Source organism: Anser brachyrhynchus (assembly GCF_964034855.1).
Source record: "Anser brachyrhynchus genome assembly, chromosome: 18".
NCBI lineage: Eukaryota > Metazoa > Chordata > Aves > Anseriformes > Anatidae > Anser > Anser brachyrhynchus.
The window spans coordinates 10629078-10651661 of NC_137711.1; the positions used below are offsets into that span (position 1 = coordinate 10629078).

The 22584-nt window shown below is 51.0% G+C and overlaps 1 protein-coding gene across 7 annotated transcripts in view; it reads right to left on the minus strand.

Annotated features, from left to right (window-relative positions):
* Window positions 1–5299: 5299 nt before the first annotated feature.
* Window positions 5300–22584, minus strand: part of TEKT3 (tektin 3) — a 73271-nt gene continuing 55986 nt past the window's right edge. For 5 of the 7 annotated variants that reach the window (XM_080561322.1, XM_080561321.1, XM_080561325.1 and 2 more), the window contains 7 exons: window positions 11305–11912; window positions 10704–10787; window positions 9259–9329; window positions 8901–9044; window positions 7450–7672; window positions 7130–7284; window positions 5300–5646 (listed from right to left, as the gene is read on the minus strand). In XM_080561322.1, coding sequence (XP_080417448.1) covers window positions 5430–5646; window positions 7130–7284; window positions 7450–7672; window positions 8901–9044; window positions 9259–9329; window positions 10704–10787; window positions 11305–11883 — 1473 coding nt within the window. In that variant the 5' untranslated portion in view covers window positions 11884–11912 and the 3' untranslated portion in view covers window positions 5300–5429. Of the gene's footprint in view, window positions 5647–7129; window positions 7285–7449; window positions 7673–8900; window positions 9045–9258; window positions 9330–10703; window positions 10788–11304; window positions 11913–14269; window positions 14759–22584 lie in introns of those variants that run through there. The other 2 variants (XM_080561323.1, XM_080561327.1) reach the window with 2 other exon arrangements.

The window sequence follows — 22584 nt, forward strand, 5'->3', positions numbered from 1 at the left end:
TAAATCTTGGGAGCAAGGGGGAGAGGAGCGTGCTTGGCTCCCTCCTCCTGGCAAGCACAGGCGTGTTCCCTGCAGCACGGGCTTTGGCTCCGCCGCGCTCCTGCGAGCGGTCCCACTGCACGCATCGGCCAGCAAGAGGGAACTGGGAGCACCCTGGGGAGGTGACTGGGGGTGACGGGTCAGGGGCTGGAGAGGGGCCCCCGGCCTCACACCGTGCTCCAGCCCCTGCTTTAGCCCCGCCACGATGCCGCCTAGCCGAGCTCCAGCAGCGCCAGCTCTGAACAGCACAGAGGAAGGTTTGCCCGGCCTGCTTTCAAAGGATGAGATTTGCCCTTTCCTCCGAAAAATTCACCCCCATATCCCCGCGCCGCGTGACGCTGCTGCACGCCGGGCGGGGTGCTGCACGCGACGGCAGAGCCAGGGCCATCGGCGGCCGCGAGCCCCGCAGGACTGCAACATCTGGAGCGCCATCGGGACATTCCTCGCTAATGAGGCTATTTCGAGCCGCCTTGCTGCCGTGGGCTGGGCGCGGAGGCTGCTTTCAGAGCAGAAGGAGCCACCGTGCTTGGGGCTGCGCAAACACAGCGCGAGAAGGGGCTCGTCCCCGAGGACCGTGATCTAGTCTGCTGTGAGAGACAGTCTTCTGGTTTGGGTTTGTGGGTCTGAGATCTCGGCTCCTGTGCCTCCGGGTAAATTTTCTGACCCATTCCCCAAAAATGCAGCGGGGAGAGGCACAATGGTGAAAAGCATCTGGGGTCACACGCTGCACCCAAGCTCCTCTGTGAATGTAGTAGAGCACGAGCAGCTCAGCCTCAGTTCTGAAAACAGTGCCAAAAGCACAGGACAAACACCTGAAACTCGAGTCAGGGAAAAGAGCAGCCTAAGGGTAATGAAGCCAATTTTGGCTGTGAGTTGCAGATTAGAATCTGTGGAGGAAGCCCGGAGAGAAGAGCACATTGACCTAGTGCTCCTCAGCCCTTGGAAAGGTGCATCATCCCAACGGAGCAGGGCTTCCAAAAAACCTCCTGAAGGCATGCTGTCGCGGCAGCTCAGGCGGCTGAGGACCGGGCAGTGCTCACATGGGACACTGGAGGCAAAGCTCTCCTCTGCTCCTTCCTCGGGCTGAGGCACCAGCTGGCTGTTGTCAGGCAGGAGAGGTGGGAGGGATGACATTCACAAGGGAGCTCTTTTGGGGTTTTGTTGGAATTGGCATCACCGCCCAGCCCTGTGCAGGACTAGGAACTGCACCGTGCTCCCCACCAAGGGGCCTGTCCTGCTCATCTGTACGAGTGTGGCTAGCGCTGGCTGCTGCCTAAATGAAAGCAGGCGCTGGAATACATTTCAGAAATGTTTTGTGTACAAGCAAGACTTGCCACAGGCGGTGCTGGGAAAGATGTAAGGTTAAAGGATTGTGTAAACACTGGGTGAAAAATCTGAACCTTTGCCATGGGATCAGTTAAAACTGTTACGCTGCTTCAGCTTCAGTTTCTATAATAGAGCAATGAGAAATAAGGAAAGCACTTGCATTTCCTATAACATTAAGAGGCTCAAATGCTACTTTAGCAAGGCAGCAATGGGCTTTGAAGCTGGGCAGGGTCTGATACTCAGTGAATTATGTCCATGGCATCACCTGAACCAGCACATCACAGGCTCTGCCACCATCAGTCCAGCGTACTCGTACACCATCCCATTCCTGCTCTTGGTCCCAGGCCAGGTGGACTAAACTACTCTTAAACCAAGCCTTTCCAAACTACTCCAAAAGACTAGATTTTCTCTGTATGTCCTCTCTTGTGGGTGAACACGTTTAACCCCAGGACTTTGCTCCATCATCACAATTTTAGGGAGTGGCTTCCTGTTCCCTGCCCTGTGATGAAGACCATGATCAATGGAAGATTCTGAATGCAAAGGTGAAGGGACAGAAATCTGCACTGCCGTCAGCGAGCCCGGGACTCATGCAGGGCTGGGATTAGGAAAACAATCCTGGTTTAAAACAACTGTGCAAGTGGGGCAATAAAGAGAGCAATAAGCACAGATGCATCATAGTATGGACGCTCAGATAGTGGAAGGGCTATCTGAAAAGCCATTTCAAGGAAAAAAAAAAAAAGAAAGGAAGGGAAGGGGAGGAAGGGAAGACACAGGCATTTAAATGTAGCAAGCTTCTAAAACAAGAGGTCTAATAGATTTAGGAGACATTTACTTACTCTTCCTGCCATTTGTTTTCCACCAAACCAAGAAGAATTTGTAAAATATTTCAGTCCTGTCAACTCTACATTCATGCCCCTGAAAAAACTTCATCCAACTTTCTCCTTTCAGCTCCAAGCCAGTTGTCATCACTGATAGAGGCAGGCTGAAATCACTGGAGAAATTCCCCATTGGCCTCAATGAAACCAGAATACACCCACTAGCTCCAAAAGCCAAAAAACCAACTGTGCTTCCCAGCTGGGACATGCCTGTATGTCAGAACATACTCAGACACTTTGAGAAATTGTGATTCGTGCTCTCTGGCATGCTGACAGCATGTAAAAGGAGTTAACCTGCTGTGAGCTCCTGTATTGAACCTACATCTAAAGCAGTTTCAAGCCACCTTTTTGCCCAGGTTATTGAGTTTTACCCTCTTGGCTTCAGCAGTTCTGGGTTTGATCCCTTTTTCAGGGATTTCCATAGGATTGGCCACCGATGCTCTGAGCAGGCTGCTCCATGCCCTGCAGCTCCCTGATGAGGGATCCAGCAGATGCCGAAAGTCTGCAGGGGCTCAAAGAACAACTGGAACGAGACCATGTGAAACAAATCCATTGGGGGCTATTAAATTCAAGGACAGCACTGGCAGCTCAGGAAGTCCTTCAAATACTAATTGCTGGAAGCTGGGAAAGTAGGCTGGGAATGTATCACAGGCGCTTGCCTTCTTCTGGTCCTTTTATCTGAGCATCTCCCCTTGGCTCTGTCAGAGAATGAATCTGGGGCTTGTTGGACTTTGTTCTGAGCCAGCACAGCCATGTCTGTGCTCCTATATTGCCCAGGTTTCTTTAAATGTTTAGCTCAAGTTTTCTTTCTCTCTTTTTTTTTTTCATGATAATGAAGAGTTGGGTTTTTTGGAATGCTGATGCTGTTTTGGGAATTCTCTCCCTAGAGCATATCTACGCTAGTTGTGCAATACACTGCTAGCATGCTTTTTTGGCAAACTTTCCTTTCACCCAAATTCATAGCAGACATTCACTGATTTTCCTTTTCTTTTCTTGGGCAGCAAAACTGCCCGGGCCTCCTTTTTGAACAGCTTCTTGATAGACTGGCCTTGACTCGTTACTGGGTCTGGGGCGGGCATGATGCTTAGCTTGCATGAAGCAATGTTGTCATGGTTTTATTCATTTATTTTCTGTGCTCCAGACAGCAAACAGTTTACAAATCCAGTTCTGCAAGGTTTATTGGGATGATGCAGGAGGGAGGGTGGGAATACGGCTGTGGGACGCAAAGGAATTCACAGAAATCATCTTCCTCAGCAACTTGGCTGATAAGCAAGCAATAAAACGGTAATAAACAGCAGTAAAAGTAGGCGCTGTAGTTGTTCTTCAGAATGAAGGCATTTAAAGAAAGGAAACATCAAATCAATGCAGAAAGGCAGCAGGGACAGACAGGAAGGATAGTACTATCTAAAAGTGAATTATGAGAGCAAATCATTTAATGGTACAACAGCGAAGGCATCTCACACATCCGATGCAGGAAGGCAGGGCAGTTATTTAACGCACCTGGTGCACATCAAAGAGAGAGGCTGCTGGGTTGCAACCCCCAAAATAACCCTGCAGAGACTGAACCGAGAAGGTTCATCTGCTGAAGGGCTACAGATAATGGGTGCTGAATGGGTGCAGGCCCAGCAGGGACCCACAAACCCCAGCAATGGGCTTTGAAGCTTCTGGGGCATGACCAGGGCTACGAGAGAGCCCAGCACGAGCACCACCATCTGCTTCTGGTCCTTGTTCTTGGGGCCTCTGTTTGATTTCCTTTTCATACAATACAGCCCCAAAGGGACATCCCTGCATGATCACTGTGCCAAGGGACTTCCCTCGGTGCTCGGCACTCCAAAAGGGCTGGACAAAAACCCTTTTCTCTGTCCACGCTGCCAAATGTGCCGATGAAGAAACTCTTGGCTGGCGACTTTGCTGCTCGTGGTGTTTAATGATCATGACAGCTTCATGTCACCACTTGGGAGAGATGTTTTATTTCCCCTCCGGCTGACATGGAGCCGGTGAGGGCCCCGTGGCTCCTTGCTCCCCATCGTCCCCAACGCCTGTCCCTAGGGACACAGGCGGCCTCGAGGCTGAGGGTGGAACAGGCGCTTCGTTTCTGCCCAAACTGGGGGCTGGCGATTTTTAGAAGGGGATAAGGAGTTGGAAAGAGGTTGAATAGTTTCCTGCAGTTTGAAGTGTTTATAGCCTCTGTTATGCCTTATTTCAGCTTCCCCCTATCCACGGCCCTCGGCACGTCTCTAGCAGGTATGGTGAGAGTCAAACAGAGCAGAACACGGGCACAGCCCACTCCTGCAGACAATTATTCAGGAGGGTGAACAGACTGAAATGAGACACAACACTAAAGCTGGAGTAAAGGGAATGATATGCAACCTCCTCTTAAATTTTTCTTTAGGAAAATAAAAAAAAATCAGGCACAGATGCAATTAACATCACCCACCTGTGCCCTCCCTCCTGATCCCCTCTGGGTTTTATGGGGTCTAAGGTGCAGAACTTGGGATTTTGGTGTCTCCACCTACAAACCAAACCCGAGAGCTTAAATTAAGAACCAATTTGTACCTAGAACAAAACTAAAACCACCACATTTTCATCGATTAGCTGGTCAAAAATACTTCCTTGTTTTACTTTTTTCCTTTTTTTTTTTTTTTTTTTTACTTCCCCATGCTGTCATATTAGAAGACACTTAGATTTTTCAAAAGCAAGAAAATTATCATCAGAAACCAGCTTAAAATGCAAGTTTTCCTGTTTATGGGCGGAAGATACTGCAACTCTTCTCAGGATAGCTTGTGTTTCTGCTGCACTGTTAAAAATACATTATGGATGTCAACATCTAATTACTCTGACAACTGACGTTACTTCCCCTTGTGCTTTTTCCACAGACAGACTCAAAAGGAGGAAGACCGGACAGTTTTTTTCTCCTAAAATCATTGACTGAAAGGGAGGGGTGAATCCCTTGGGCGGGGGGGGGGAGTTGCTCTCTGTGCACACGGGATATTTTCATCTACCGACACGCTCTGAACGAGCAGTGGAAGGAGGAAAAAAAAAAAACAGTAGACGGTGTAACACACAAACTGAGCATTTAATTCCTACTCAGAGCTTCCATCAGGAAGTCTGACCGTGGATTTTCAAGGCTTTTTAGCAGAACTGAAAAGACATCCCACACCAGGCAGGGGGAGCGGGGCTGAGCCCAGCCTAGACGTACCCCACCAGTCGCGCCGTGCAGGGGAAGCTCTTGCGCATCCCCATGCACTTCTCCTGGTCAATGAAGAGAGAGTTGGCTTTGACAGCCAGGTCGTGCTCCAGGACTGCCTTGGCCCGAACCAAAGTCTGCAGCGTGTCCTCGGCATCCCTCAGGCGCTGCTGCAGGCTCTGGATAGTCTCATCGAGTTCGTGGACCTCATTGACGAGGCTGGGGAACAGCAAGAAACCCCGTGAGCATGGAGGCAGAAGGATTTCCCCCTTCGGTGAGGTCAGATTAAATCGACCCTGTTTTCTGGCAGCTGTGCGTGAAAGCTGAGGGCTGGGCTGCTCCTCCGCGTGAAAGCTGAGGACAGGAGGCTGCACCAGGGCAGGGAGCCCCAGTGGTTTCCTGTTCCCCTTCGGGTTTGCGGCTTTGTCTGTTCACCCTCCTGGATTTCCCCGGGAGAGGGTCCTCCCCACACCCAAAGACACACAGCCAGCAGCAGAGGAGAGTTGCGAGAGGCTAAAAGTGAATGTGAAACTAGTGGAAGACAGAAAAAAAAAAGAGCAAGTGAGATGCTAAAGAGGGTCAAGAGTGCTGAGAAAGCTTAAAATTGCTTTTCAAAGATTTCCCATCGGTTCAAGCCGAGAGGCAGCCCAGGCAGGGAGCTCAGCCCCCTCCTTGCTGCACGGGGGTGGCTGCTCGGGAGACCCTTGGGTGCCTGGCTTCTCCTCCAGGCGGGGACAGCGTCGGGGTGATGCCAATGAGAGGAGACTAGAGGTGGCATCAGGACGGGTAAGACACAGAGCAGGAGGCAGCTGAGCTCTCCCCAGGTTTTCTTCCTTTCTCTGAAAAAGGGGAAGACCCCTCCAGATTCACAAACCCACCAGCCCCGGCGCAGTAAGTTGGCCATCTTAGGTTTGTTTTCCCTTCTGTGCCTGCAGCAGCAGCAAGGTCACAGCCAGGGGCCAGGGAGACAATTCCCTTATCTGTGAAACATCCTCACTTCTGCCTCTTTGGGGAAGCTGCTGGTTTTGGCTTGCCTTCCTTTCAGAGTGCTTGGTAACCTTGGAAGGCTGAAGGGTGAAGGAGGAGGAGGAGGCACGGAAGGAAGCCCTGGCCAAGCCTCTCCTGCTGACGGGGCAGATAAGACCTTGAAGAAATGCCAAGAAGCAGTTGCGCAGCCTGCCCCAGTCTTCCAGGAGCCTTCTGCAATCCTGCACTCGAGAGTTTTTGTTTTCCAGTGTCCCCAGGGCAGGTGAGGACAGCTCTTGCTGCTACCTGCTTCTCCTTGTGTTGCACCTTTCTTACTGTTACCCCAGGGGAAGGCGCTGAGCCCTCTCAAGGTGGTGCTATGGGGGAGCAAGAGGCTTATCCTTCCAAACAGGGCACATCCAACCAAGGGGAAGAGGACATTTATCCAAGTGGGATCAATCCAGCCCCTCATGGGGTAGCATCAGGCTGTACCTGGCCATGGTGTGGCGATCGCACAAGAGCCTCCTCCATGGGTGCAAAGCTCTCCCAGCACCCAGGGATGTTTGCTCAGTGCTTTCCATTATATTAATGCATTTAAAGAAGGACTATACAGAAAAAAAAAAAAAAAAGACAAAAAGAAAAAAAGACCCCAAGCAGTTTTGTCACCCAGTGATGCTCCTGAGGGCACCACCGGTGACTCCTCACGGGTGCTGCCAGCCCCACGCTCCTGCCTTACCGCAGCTGGGCGCTGTCCCGGCACAGCTCCACGTTGGGTCTCCGCGTGCGCTCGTCCAGCCGGGTCTGAGCGACTTTTAGCGGAGGCACTTTGTCCCTAATGGCTTTTCGGATGGCTTCGATGCTCATCTCGATCTGGAAGATTTCCTGCAGCGTCTGGCATGAAAAAGAAACAGGTGCATAAATTAAAAAGTGCATTCTCAAATAACAGCATCGGTTCCCATTTCCCCGGATCTGGGCCAGGTCTGCATGGAGGTTTTTGCTTGGAAGGCATCACTGAGAAACGATCGTTTTACACTAGAAGGGAAGGGCTGAGGGCACCTTGGCCAGGTGGGTCTGAATCTTGCTCTTGGCATCGGCTGTCTCGGCGATGCGGTTGGTGAAGGCGACGTTCACACTGTTGAACTGGTTCCACATCTCGTTGGCGGTCACCACCAGCAGGTTCTCGATCTCGTCCCGCAGCTTGGCAGAGGCCGCCCGCTCGCTCTGGGAGCGCAGGATGTTGTCGTCCGTAAACTTGGCCCAGGAATCCGGCACCGAGATGCTGCGGGAGGAAAGGGGAGGCTCCCGGTGGCCCCATGCTGCTGGAGCTGCCCATGGGCAGGCAGGGATGCCACCAGGTCGGGTTAAACACAGCCTTCCAGGGATCCGTGCTCTTTGACCACATGAAAATTAAACATCTGGACACCATTCATCCCATAAAGCTTATCAAATACTGACACATCCATGACAACGCTGCGATAATTATGAAGGCTCACACAAACAATAGATTCCCTTAGAAAAAATGAGATTTTAATCAGACGACGTATTTACATGTTAATGGCATTAAAGTGCCAAGTGATTCACAGCTCTGTGACAACACACAGACTGCAGCTGACTCATTTTGCTCGTAACTTATCTCAATTTCATACAAAACTGAACGAGCATTAGATAATACTCGATTCCCTGTCTGTGCACTTGGGATGGAGTTCACGCCTGTGCAGCAGTCCAGAACAAGGTCAACAAAAGCCTCAAATACCACATAAGCTCCATTTAAAACATGCTGATCCTCTGCACATTTTACCCCCTCTGAATTTCAGCATCAATCCTTTGCAATTCATTTGCCTGTCTAAATATGTCTGAGCTCTGCTGTGAAGAATTATTCAAGCACCAGAAAAAAACTAATCAATCCCTGCCCCCCCCCAACAACTACATGTGTCTGTGTGCGCAGCAGATTTATCCCCCGAGCCCTTTGCCACTCGCAGCATATCTCTGCGAGTGCTGCTTTAGGTCATCGTTCATTTATTGCAGAGCCAAAGCCAAATTCCTGGCACCCAAAAGCAGCTGAACTCTGTCCCGGGACCATGCTCTCTACTCCTTTATCTTCTGTGCCACCTGGGCTCCCTGCCAGCCCCTCTGCCAGCAGGGGTGAGCCCCCAGAGTTTACGTCAATGAAGAGCACTCGGGAAGCAGCAACACAGCCTTCGATGCGTGCACAGACCTAACGAGCTGCGGCGAGGTGCTGAGCTGAATCCGTTTTCAGGCTGATCTCTGCACCCTGATATAATGTTTAATTAGGTGGGACGCATTTCATTTGGCTTTCACTCTCTAAGCCTCGCTCTTTGTGCCACCCAGTACAGGCGGCTGGGCTGGATGTGCCACACCGAGGCACAGGGGCTGGGGACAGCCAGTGCCGTGCCGGGACAGCCGGTGCTGTGCCAGGACAGCCAGCACCGTGCCAGGAGTGCCACCACTTCCCTGGGACCCGCAGCCCAGCACCGGAGTGCACTCACGTGGCATCGACCCGCTCCACCCCGCGGTAGTAGCTGATGCCGTCGGAGGTGTTCCTCAGGTGGTGGCACTTGTCGTCGATGCGGTGGGCTCTCTGCTTGTTGGCCAGGTCCCTCTCCAGCTCGTGCTGGGCCGCCCTGTTGGACCTTTGGCATGGAAGAGCAGCTGTCAGTGTCCTGTGTGGCTCGGGGAGTTCCCCCGGGACTGGGGGCTCCCACGAGCGTCGCTGCTCGTTTGTACGGGGCTGACAGAGGGGGTCGCATCTACAGGATGGGGTAAGGGTGGGGGTCTGCTGGGGGTTCACTTTACAGCTGCAAAGTCACTTCAGCCCTGCCGCACGAGCTGGGAGCTGCCCCTTACGCGAGCTGGGCTTTCGCCCTGTCCAGGAAGCGCTGCATCCTCTCCTGGCACGACCTGATGACGTCCACCTCCTGGGCAGAAACAAAGCACAACAACATCAGTGTCCACACACGTTGGTCCTGGTCACACTCATCCCCTCGGGCCTCTCCAGCCCTGGTCCAGTGACCGGGAGGGGGACAGAACAGTGCCATGGCCACAGCCACAGCCTTTGCCCTGACTTTCAGGGGGTGGCCAAGCATTTTCTCATCTTGACATCCGCTCCAAGCAATGGTTAGTGCCACACCGTGGCAGCAGGGCCAGATCCTGACCTGGTCTGACTGCTCATAGCAGTTACCTGGATGAGCTGCACAACCATCCCCAATCAGCACCTGCCCTTTTTGCTCCCAGAATGTTTTCTGCCCCAGGAGACATCCCATACAAATGGGACAAGGAGATGGATTTTCCTTGATTGTGAATTCCCAGCCACTTCTAAGAATGAGGCTGGAGGAAGGCATGGGCTGCTCTCCACTCTCCTGACCTCAGCACACCTCCGTCACGTTTGTGCGGCCCCAGATACTGGAGGCGGTGATCAGGAGGCTCCAAAACAAGTAATTTTTAAGCCCTCCTGTTTGTAACAACCAGCTGAAAAGCATGGCCTAAATGCGTCCTCAACACTTGAAATTCAAACAGCCATTATAAAGATACCAACTCTGATTATTTTCCTAAAATCTCATGACCTTTAAACCAATCTGCTAATTTTTTAGGGCCTGACTCATAAGAAAAAATCTTCTAACAGAGCAGTGGCTTCACAGTCCCAGGGGCTGCCGTTTCCTTCCCAGCTTCACGAGGCCCTCGCAGTGATTGTGCTTTGCTGTACCCTGGGTTAGGATCCCATCTTCTGTGCCAACTCTGATCTTGTTTGCTTTTATTCGTAATTTAAAGCAGACTATATAAAGGCAGGCAGGAGTGCACGTTTTTATGGTTTCTATAAAATGTACTGCTTAAGTACACAGAGTGGCAGTCCTGCTGCAGCCGCGCTGCTCTGAGCAAAGCAAAGCTGGGGGTAGATGTAATATTTTTATTAGACTGGCTAGTACAGCTGGGAAAAGGAGAGAAGCTGTCGGCCACACACTGCCTCCCCTATATCTGTACGTGCATATCTGTGTGTGCTGAGATGCACGTAGGTGCTGCCTGGGCAGGGCTCTGGGGTGCAGGACACTGGGCAAGAAGACGGGGACACAAACTGCTTGAAGGGGGACCAGGACCTTTGCATGCTGCACAAAGACACAGCTGCTTTTCAGCAAGTCCTTTCTCTATTAGGGAAATTCTTACCCCAAAATGTGGGCGTGATGCTGATGGACACGCCATCCTCTGGCTCAGGGACTCAGGGGTTTAGTGCCCAAGAGCCAGTTAGGGCAGTTTAGGCAGCAGGAGCTACAACATGTGATCTGTGCTGCCAGACTCACTGTGAAGAGCTCTTTCTCCACGTTGTCGTGCACCAGGTCGATGCCCATCCTCTTCTCCCGGTGGAGCAAGCACTCCTGAGCGACCTGTTGGGACATGCCATGCTGCAGGGACAGGGTCCCCTCCTCAAGTAACGTAACAGAAAAGAAATTGGAGGTGGGCACAGAGAGGAAAAACGTGGCCGGGGCAGGGTTTAGCTGACAAGAAGCAGCCGAGCTGCAACATCAGCATTACATCGTACGAGGAGCACACGTGGCCCTGGTGCGCCTGCAGCTGGGTGCAGGGACCTGGGTCCGGCTGGAAGCTGACCTCACCCGAGCCACGTAGCAGGACACGGGCTTTCCTATCCCAGCCCAAGATGTTGGATATACTGCTTACAAAAATATTTGGTTAAGCAAATAGTGTTCTGATGTGCTCAGCATGCGCTGATAGGGGATGCAGCAGATGGCGAGGGGCTTGTTTATTGCTAACTTAACTAATGGTCCCTTAATAAAAACTTTCTAGACGTTACGGGGCTCCAGTGAAACTTAATTAGACATTTGAACGGCTGCAGATGTCTCAGCAGCAGGCTGCAGCGTGCAGCCCGCTGGGCACAGCGCTCACCTGGAGCGGGGCCTCGGTCTCCGCCAGGGCTCTTTCCAGCCGCCTCTTCATGTCGGAGAGCGCATTGGTCTCCCCGATCATCTCATCCAGCTCGTGGCAGAGCTCCGACTTCCAAAATTCAATGTCATTGACACGCTCTCCCAGGTTTTTGGTGCTCTCCACTTGCGTTTTCTTTGTCTGCTGATACTTGTCCTGAATCAGGCGGGAGGTGTCGACCCTGAGGTTCTCCGAGTTGTGCCGGGACGTCTCCGACTCCCTGTAGTTGGTGAGGTTGGAGCGGTACCAGTCGTCGGGGGTGTACCGGGTGAAGAGGGACGTCCTGTTGGATACGAATGGCAGCATCTTGCTGGTGGTGAGCCCCTGGGCGCTTCCAGAAAAGGGAGCCAAAGTGGGATTGATGGCAGCTGTCCTATAGTAGGCGCTGGGTGCCCAGGGAAGGCTGAAGCTCTGAGGCAAGGGGTAGTAAGGAAAACGGTTCTTGTAGCTCGAAGCCATGGTACTGATGGCAGGCAGAAAGTTGGTGGGGGTCGATCTCGGGTGGGCATGAGTTGCCGTCAAGGGCGAGCCGACGAGCTCCATGCTTGGTCGCTGCTATTAGGGCAGGGGTCCTGCAGGGGGAGGAGGCAGGAGTCGCGCTCAGCAAGCATTTCTTGCAGCAACACAAGCAACGTACAACACCGAGAGCAAGCACACAGCACCCACACAGCGCCCAAACGGGCTTAGAGCTCTCGAAAGCAAATCCCTCCTGACAGCATCCCGAGCACTTGTATATACAAGGATTTGGCTTTGTTGTTAGTATCTGGTGTCAGATCTTGAAAAGCAGAGAGAAACAAATCATCGCTGCTGAGGAGAGTGACAGATATTATGCCTTCATTTTCCTTAAATCTGTCATTCCAATGAAACTGTAGTTGCTGATTCTCTGCTGTTCATTTGTTTCTTTTGGCCGGCATATCTGCTGATCTTACAGTGCTCCAGATGTGATTTTCCCTTTAAAAGTTCCATTACCGGCCCCGATAGCTGTGTCCCTTTGGACATGCAGCTGCTACCAACCCAGTGTGATTTGTGGGTGACGGACTCTGTCCTCACTGCACCTTCACTTGCATTAGAAGCTCAAACGAGGAGCCTGCAGGCAAGCTGAGCTGTGCAGAACTGCACTCAAATTTGAAAAAAAACACCACCAATTTTACTTAAAAAAAAGACATCTCTCTTGACTTGCAAAGGAAGAAAAATGTCTGTGTTGCAGCCAATGTCAAATAAATGCACTTGGAAAGGAGAAATCATCCCACAGTCTTTTGGGGGCAGCTTGTAAATGCCGACAACCTGAGGCAGTAACCCAAAGCAAAGCGGCCCAGGGAGACTGGTACCAGTGAGGGCACTGGGTGCCCTGTATGGGGGGAGCTCCTCAGCCAGGTGAGATCAGAAATACAAGGCAGAGGGCCATCAAAAGTGCCCAGAGCACCTAACCCAAGGACACATGCTCAGGAGGGTTTCTTGTGCTTGATACGGAGCTCTTGTGTGGATGCAAGTGTCACCCACAGGCAGAATAAGTCACCACGGCCATCATAGCCTGCTGCTGTGGTACAGGGACAAGTCCTGCCCCTAACACCATCCCATCCACGTCCCACCCAGCCTGGCCAGAGCCCTGGGACACCAGCGTGCCACAAGGCCCATGGATGGCAAGGGTCTTTACACGGGGCATTGCTAAATCCCATTTGTTACTGCATGCAGTCAACTTTATCCCTTTAAAAATAGACATGCAATGAACAGTTATTCTAGAACAAAGTGTCCACACAAGCAATCACATGACGAGCTTTAATTGCTGCTCTTGGGCTACCCTGATCAATTTGCATGAGTAGGCAAGCTGAGAAAGGCTGGCTTGTTTTTGAAATTATAAAACCCTTGGGAAAGAGAGGGGTTTTTGCTTCTAGTCGACTCTGCAACAAAGAGCACCTCTACAAGAGGCAGGACCAACAACTCAAGGCTTGCTACCAAAAGGATTAAAAAGAGATGGATGGGAGAGGCAGAGACAAGCGGGTCCTGCACCCTGGTCGCAATGCCAGGCTGTTGGCAGTGGATGACACTTGCTGTGTCTCCGGTGCCTGCAATGGTTTGACGCATTCATGCGAACGCTGATCAAAATGCAGCTATTAAATAAATGCATGGCAAATACAGGAGAATAACAGGTCGTGCAGCTAGGGTAAGTCAGAGGAAAATAGGGATGAGTCAGAGGGGAAATGTGCACAGCCTGCAGCTGGGAAATCATTGAATTTTGCGGATGGTATTTTCAAGCTGTGTCCAATTTTGGCCACTCTCGCCCGGGCTGCCCCAGTACCTGAGTCCAGGGCAGCGGAGCTGCGGGCACCGAGCCTCAGCCCCGGGGTCTGACCTGGCCCAAGCAGCGCTGGGACAGGCAGCGGGAAACTCACACCCTCGGGTTTAAAAAAAATACATTTTCAAACACGAAGCCAGTCTGGCAGAACCGAGGACGAAATGTCTGTGCTCGGGTCCAACAAAAACCTCTGTGCGTGCCGGTTCCCACAAAGCCGTCCCTTCAGCTCTTTTGTCCCCGCTGGGCTTTGCCCAGCTCAGTGCCACTTTTTGTACCTGAGAAACAGCCTTCAGAGAGGAGACAGCTTCCCTGGCTCCCACCCCATACATAAATTATTGCCTTTCGGATCCTGATATATGTATCTTTAGAAAAGGAGAAAAAAGCCCTTGGGAAGGGATTGGGGTTGTATTTCCCTGCATTTCCAGCTGAAATAAATGTTCCTGCCTCCCCCTTGGGATAAACTGCCCCCAGGTGACACTTTCTGCCCCCCCTGAACACAGATGCTCTGGAGCCCCCGACCATCTGAGCACATGCTTTGGGGTACAAGAGGTACCATCCCAATGATAACTGGATGGGATTAGGAAAAATAATCTACTTTTAACACCCCCATTACTCCCAGTTAAAGCATACGCTTACCTCTGCTGCCTGGGTGGGTGCTCGGGGGGTGCCTGGGGGCTGTCGCTCACCACCGTGCTGTCGGGCTGGGTGGCAGCAGCGCTGGGTGCTGCAGCCTCCCCAGCACCCGGTGGCCACCAGGGACACAGGACCTGGGGGGGGGCGTTGCTACGGGCGCTGGGTGCTCAGTGATCGGATTCTGCCTGGGCAACCTCCTGCAGCTGCTATGGCAACCTGGTGATGCTGTTGGGCAACGCAGCGTTCTCAGCGGGCATCCTAGTGCCAGCCCTGGGCAACCTACTGCCCTCACTGGGCAACTCGGTGCAGCCCCTGGGCTACTCAGTGCAGCCTTTGGGCAACTCAGTGCTGGCTCTGGGCAACTTAGTACTGTTTCTGGGATACTTGCTGCTGGCCCTGAGCAATCCAGTGCAGCTGTTGGACAACCCAGTGCCCTAGATGCAGCACCCAGTGCAGTCTCTGACCAACCCAGTGCCACCCCTGGGCAACCCGGTGCAGCCTCTGGGCTATGTAGTGACTGTGCTGGGCAACTTGATCCCACCCCTGGGCAACCCTGTGCTGCCCTCGGACATCCTAGTGTTAGTGCTGGTGCTCCTGGGCCAGCCCTACATCACACTTTACCCAGGGAAAACATTTTCTTTGGTTTCATTTTATCACTTTAGACTGTCAGCAACGTGGATGGTAAATCAAATATTCAGGCCAATGTGTTTGTCCTTTCATACTCTATTGTCAGTTTCTTCTCATTTTCCCACCTATTGCAGCTGCAGACTGAGACGGTACCAAAATGCTTTACGTCCTCTGGTGAGCAGAAATCCAGAAAGCGTTGCCTCTTTGCCAAGGATCCGACAGAAAAAATAATTCAGCCCAACTGCTTCGTGTATACAAAGTTTAGCACACTTTGATTTCACTTTAAACACACATCTTACTTTAGCCGGGTGAAGAATCAACTTAATCAAACTGAAATAAAAGGCTCAGCACACAGGCTGCTTTTCTGCAGCTAAACCAGATCGTTCCAGCAGACGATGGGCAGCCTCTGCCCCTCGGCAGGACCCAGCCCAGCTCCGTGTCCCCCGCATCCATCCCCGCCTGCAAGCCCTGCCCGAGCTGATCTGGTTCAGGTGAATCACTGCGCGATAAGGGATGCCACTGATGGTTGTAGGTCACCATACTGCCTCAGAGGCGTTTGCTGGAATTAAGCAATAATAATTAGATGGCATTGTAAATGGCTCACGGGTAAAGCCTTTAGGGCAGGGACTTTCTAGGGATGCATCGGTGGCGGCAGACCGGGACGTGAGCACTGTGCTGCAGGGGGACAGAGGGGACATTGGAGTGGATGAAGGTTTGGTCCCACCACAGCTTCTGCAGCAGCTTTTCAAGTGCTTATGATGTGCCTAAAAGCTACAAAGATGAGGCTTGGGTAAAACTGCCAAATTCACACGCTGGGTGACTCCAGAGCAAGAAGTTACCAACTGCACCCAGTAAGTGAACCCGATACCCCTCGTGCTCCAGTAACCACACCAATTTAAATGGGCAGCTCACATCACTTCCACTCATTCAAGTAACTAAACCCGGTCCCTTAATTACGACTACGACTCAAACAGCAAATGCACTAGTCACATAACTCCCGCTCCCAGTTCCAGTGGGGCATCCCCAGATTTGCTGGACGTGTGAGAACACCATTCGTCCCAAAGCCTTGACCATTTTAGCCCAGAGCCAAAAAAGAAACAAGAGTGGAAACGCGAGGCTGACGTGAAGCAGTGGTGCCAGCCCAGGTTCGCCTGCTTGGCTAAACTGGAATTACAAGGGATACATTTAGATACCTAAGTACAAAATCTACTGCCAAAAGCTGTCAATCTTGCTGTCACAGCTCTGCATTCTCACTGCCTATTAATACATCTGGAATCGTAAGTTGCCTTTCTGAAAATAACCAGATCCAGCTTCTTTACAGCATCCATCAAAGAGTCCAGAGAACATTGCCCCATGACAGAGCTTTATTCTGCTTTTGAGTGTTCCTCTCTCTCCTTCAAACACTCTATCTGCCTGAAAGGGATCTATTGTCTATGCAATAGCAGAATACTTTTCAAAAGGCACATCAATTCTTGAAGAACTGAAAATAAATTAAACCACGTGTGGTGTGTCCTATGCTGTCATACCACAGGGCAGGGATGTTCACAGGCAGCACATGCTCACCCTGGCCCAGGGCTACTTTAGGATTCCAACAGCTTTCAAGATTTTATCTATTTATGAAAGCAAGGCTGGCTTCTAGGGATGAGCTGCACCCATGGGTCCTGCTCTTGGCTCCATCTGGCTGGGAAATGCATGAGACTTTCCAGGGTTTTGCTGGATCCTGTTCCAGTGAAAACTGTGAGTTGAACATAAAAGACGGAGGGCCAAGGCCTTGGTCTCTACACATGACCAGTGGAAAAAGATGTTTATGGCCACTGCCAAGCCTCTCGCTGCTGTGCCAGAGGCTGTGAGCAGCAGGAGGAGGGTTGCAGGGTTGGACACCGAACCTGGAGGAGATAGAGGGAAAGGTGAGCAGCTTGGCAAGGAGAAAGAGGTGGCTCTGGGCATGTGAAGCCACTGGAGATCATGTAGGGCTCACGCCCTTTCCTCTGCCAACAGCCCTGTGAAGAGCTCAGGACCTTCTCCCATGGCTGGGGAAGCCCGAGCACTTCTGCTGGCCCCTCCAAAGCACCGTGCAGCACCTCAAATGCCACCATTCTGCTGGTGGGACCTGTCAGAAAACCCAGCTCCTGGACCTGCTGGCAGCACCTCTCTGTGCTCTGCGGGTGGACAGGTAATGCCAAATTCAGATCCATGGTTAATTCCAGCTCCTTTGAGTCACTTCTTTGGCTTCCTTAAACAGCTACAAAAATGCAGCCCCGACAGGACCGGACTCCCCTTCCTTGCTCTGGTTTAACATGGGATGAACTCTACAACGTCAGCGAGTCTGCTAATGCTGCAATGCAGGCGGGCCTGTCTGCATGTAACCATCTTGACAAAAGCTTGAGAAAATATCTTGTGTGCATTGCAGCCCCATCCTGCATTCAGTTCCAACACAGGAGCTATTCATAGAAAAACTGATGAAAACATGCGTTGTGAAACTTCTTCTTTCTCTGAGGTGGAAGCGTGCTGTAGATACCTTGATGCTTTGAAAGAGACGTGAGCAATACACCAAACATTTTGCACAAATCAGTGGCAATTATCTGAGAGAATCATTTTTATCTATGTGCTTCATGTGACTTTTTTCACATAAGAGGGGGTCAGTGACTGCTTTCCCAGAACCTGCCTTTTCTGCCAAAGTTCCCCTCTCCTTTTCCACCCTGACTTTCAGCTTAGCAAAACCCTGACTTTCCAATCAATAAACCCAAGGGATACATTCGTGCCAACTGCAAGTGAACAGGGGCAGGCTGCAGAGAGGGGGCAAAACAAAACCTCAGACCTCTGCCGTGTCCTACCAATTGCCCTCTGGTCATCCTGGAGCTGGAGCACCCATTCCCACCTCCTCCCACCCTCATCCTGATGGGGTGAGCAGATCCCAGCTCAGCCCTGCCCCAGAGCAGAAGGTTCAGCCTCCTCTACTGGAAGACAAGTCACCAAATTTGTCCAAGGCTCCAAAGAAACGATTGAGTTAAACCAGCAGGACCTGTTTTGTGGAGAAGCACATGCCATCGATGCTGACTTACCTCTGTCCCCACACAAAACTGCCCCAGAACAACGATGCTCAGGAGCTGCACACGATGTGCCAACAGGAGCCCTCTGCTCCCAGCTTGACCCACGGGGACAGCTGAATGGAGTCCCCTCCCCTAGGGCTAGGCATCGCAGCCTAAAGCATTTCCATTTATACTCAGTGGGAAGAGATGGGCCTCTACAGAGGCCATTCTCTGAACTGCCCTAGGTGTTTTTTTAGGATTAGAGGAATGGTGCAGGGGAAGGCACATTTCTCCCAAGTCCTGTCAGAGATGCACAGAGCAATACCCAGGGCCTTACACCTAACTGAGCCAGGGCAGATGAGCCCGACTCTCTCGGATGAACCATCCTTAGTCCTTCAGCAAGGTCAGACCTGCCAAAAAGCTGACCTCAAAGTTTGGGCTTCCAAAGATACCAAGCATAGAAAATTGCCTCCTAGGTGATCTTCACCTTGAGGCTCTTCACAAAGAAGAAACCGATCAAGATCAGAAAGTAGACTGGTAGATGAATTATTTAGTCTAACCATAGTAGCACGAGTGAGCTTTCCAAGCAATAAATGTGGCATGAATAAATCATCACAAATCCCTCCTTGAGCTCTCGCGATGAGTCACAACCACCAAACCGCAGCTCCTTGCTCTGCCTGCTCAGGGCAGGCTACGCCACGCGTCCACAAGGGTAGGGTGCAGATAACCCACGTAATCCTAGCCGTGTGAACTCAGAAAGCACAACGGTTTAGTTTATTGGCAATGTTCTCAGCGGTGCCCAAGTAACTGTAGGAAATAAAAGCGAGTTATCTGGGGGAGGGTCTCCCTGTAGCTGTTTGCGGCGGGGCCGGGTCTTGCTTTTGGTGTTGGCTTTGTTGCAAAGTCCAAAGCTGTGGGAAAGATGTGCTTTAAGTTGCATCCAAAAAGCAAAGGGCTTGTTCGCACCAGTGTGAAACTGTTATAAAATTCAATCAGCTACACAAACAAATAATACGCACGCAAGCAAGAATGAGACAGTCCTGCGCATACCCGCTGGTTCGCAGTCGTATAAAAGGTCTAGACATTGGCATGAAAAAAGACAAAAATATGCACAGAGCAGACGATGCAGAGCGTAACACCACGTCTGGCTCCTCGTGGGACCTGCCAGGGGCCTGATGGGGTTTTGTTCTTCCATTTTGTAATAACTGGAATCGCTTCAGTGAGCTTGGATGCTGCACTGTACGGTTTGTTAAGATAAATGCTAAGCACGTGTCTGTCCCAGCCAAGCCTGCAGAAAGACCCTGCTTCTGCACAGGGTCACATTTCAGGGTTACCTCTTTGGCCACCTCTGGCACACAGAAAATGACTTATAAAACCATCCTCAACTAGTTTTCCTCTGTGAATCCCATCTCGATGTGCAGCCCTGGATCTATCAGGTGCAACTTTCCAGCACCCCAGGGGCTGGCTTTTTTAGAAGAAGGAGGCCAGGCAAAAACCACTCGGAGCCAATGTCACTGTGGTCCCATAACTGATGGAGCACGAGGAAGGGAGATGAAATCAGTTTCTCTACACTCGCTTTGAAACATCCCACCCGTGAAAGCATTTAGCCATGTGCTGTTTATTAACATCCCCACCAGCCCCAGTATTTCAGTGCAATTTAAACACAAACCTAAAATTAAGCCTAAGCATCTGAGATCTGCTGAGTAGAAATGGATGGTTTGTGTGATTAATACTAGGCACATGCTTTTGTGCTTAGCTGCAGTGAGTTATTGGTGGCCTCTCCATGCTCATATACACTCCTCATTTCTGAGCCAGATGTGAAAGCAATTAGCACAATGGGAAGACTATCTTTAAGTCTGTGGGGCTTTTTATAGGTTGGTGTTTATTTTTGGACCTACTTTCTTGAGGTGAACTTTGGCAGGCTGTTCAAGGACTGGTTTATGTCATGACTGGCTATTGTTTGAAGTTTTTTATTACTTTGGCAAGGCTTTGGGTTGGAAAGAGGAGGGGGAGCTTTTGTATTTTTTTTTCTCTGTCATCTTATTCTGGCTACTCTTTAACGACAGCAAAAGAATCACAAAGTCTCTGGTGCCGATAGGAGCGTCCTCAGCTTCTGCCTCCTCAGGAAATAGCAAGGACTGAAGGCAGTCCTGCTATGGAAGTGCCCAGAAAGGTCATCTGGAAAAAAGAACAGCCTCATGGAAACTGCTTTTAAAAAGAGGAAAAAAAAAAAAATCTCTCCTCACTTTTCAGGTCCCCTTGTGGCATGGCCAGGATGCTCTTTCCACAGCCATATAAATACCCTTCCCTGTGGCATTGGACTCTGGTGAAGAAGCTTTGCCCCTCTGCAGCACCTTATTACACAGCCCCTCACTTGCCCAGGCAGCAGGGCTCACGTCCCCAGGGAATTAACCCCAAGCAGGCCCAGCAGGCGTGGGAGGACCAGAAGACGGAGGTCCTGGTAGCGCTTCCATCAGCACAGTGCCAGCGAGGCGCTGGGAGCTCTGCGGTTCCCTTCCCCACCCCTAATGCACTCTTCCAGTTCAGGGGGAAGAAAAACACCTCCCGTTGCACAGCTATTTCAGTATGGCCTCAGGAAACACAGTAAAAGTCCCTCGCCTGAACTGCTGCAGCAAACCTGCCGGACACAGCACCAGGAGCCACCCGAGGCTGCGTTTAAGCTCCCTTAGCACATCTGCTTGGTTTCTACAGCAGCAAGACCGAGCGGATGATATGCTGGATGTGCTACAGCTATTGGGGAGGAATTCAGCCAGCCCAGGGCAAAAACAGCCTCGTCCCATCCTATTTCTGTGCCCTCTGCCTCACTGGGCTTAGGGTACAAGCGGGTGCTCACACTTGGGTGCAGAGGTGAGAAAATGCACAGGGGATTCGTCTCCATCCCCACACACCAACCCCGGGACCTCCTGCAGCTGCAGCCAGAACTCGACAATGTAGGTATGAGCTGCTGTTACTCACATTTTCCAAAATACAGGAGTCCTCGGCTGGATGGTTCCAGTGCTGCTCTGTTCTGAACACACACACCAAACACTCACAGTGCTTATGAGTACAATTATTTAAAAACACCACCCAGTCTGTGCTTGGCTCTGAGCAGAGCTGATTTAAACACTTCAGCTAAGTGTTCACCTGCAGAGTTACTTCTACTGCAAATGAAGCAATAATCCCATGTGGTTGCTATTATTCAGTGTCACTCGTTAGCTCAAGGGACCTTTATCTCCAGAGGAAATTTCCTTTTATCAGATTTGGCCACTGAAAGCTCTGATGAGCATAAAGCATGCATAGTTAAGAGCCATTTTGATATGTGATACGAAATCAAGATACGATTTAGTTGCTGCATAAGGACACCAAAGCAGCCTACCTGCTTGGCCAAGCATTGGGCTGGAAGTGGAGCCTGGACCTGCACTGCCTGGTCCTTTCAGAAAATTCGGCTTTCTCGCCACATTCACAGCTGGCCCTGGTAGCTGTCACAGCCCAGCCAGGATGCCAGGGATGGATCCTGCAACATTCCCGGGATGAATTTGGGTCCATTCCCAGCCAGAGCCCAGGCACGCACCAGCGGTCAGATCAACACCACACTCTGCTGACCTTACATCAGCAGCCATGGGGGCTTGAGGATTACAGGGGACATTTACTCCTCAAAACTCTTTCCATGCACAGCTGACAAATAATTAAGAGAGCTGTAATCACACTAGATTCCGTAAATTACTTATCTCATTTGGTAGATTTTTTTTGGCTAGAACAAATTTCCTAATAAAAAACCACTTTTCTTCTATAATGGTGAGTGTCTTCCATTATCTATCTGCTCCCAATGCACCAGTGAGAGGAGCGTTTCCTTGCCGCTGCGCCCCGCCGCAGACCTTTAGCGCTATCATTAAGATTCGATTACGTAAATATTTTGCCTGATGCTTTATCTCATGTTACATGCAATTTTTATCCTTGGAACATCGTGGTCCACTTAGCCAGATGGAGTGTGCAGTGCCTGCCGCACAAAACAGAAAGCAGGGCTGAATCGATGGGTTTCCTCCCCTGCAAGTGGCATGTATTTTCAATGCAGTTTAAGAAAAAGGTGCTTTCTGAGTGCATTCTGAGCAGCCCTCAGGAAAAAATGAAAAAAAAAAAAACATTTTGGCATTTCTGGAGAAATGAGTGTTGCTCAGACTAATTGGCAAGAGGATGAAAGTCACTGCGGACAGTCTGGAGCACACAGCCGAGGCGTGCTAGGCGCAGCCTGGCAGAGCAAAGTCCTCTGGCTCCGCACCCTGAACCACCAAGCAGGTTTGCTCTGAAAGGCACCTACGGGCCCCTGCAGTTTGCAGCTTCACTCAGTAGCTGAGATTTCCACCTGCATCTCTAAAAGTGATGTGCCACCTCTCAGTGTTGCTTTAAATCCCATTGTTTCTTCCTGAACCTTGAGGGAGCACGAGGAGCTCTTGGTGTGGGGCAATGCTGGTGCTGAATCCCCAGCGCTGCTCCTCTTGCACAGGAACTCCTTTTTACTTTTGTTAGCATAGTGCACACAGTGCTTTCTGCCTGCTAATATGCAGTTATATTAGAAGTGCATGCATCTCCAAGAACCAGGACACGACTAATTGATTTTAATGAGAGCATCCCACTGCCTCTTGCTGTTCTGCACCTGCTCTGGGA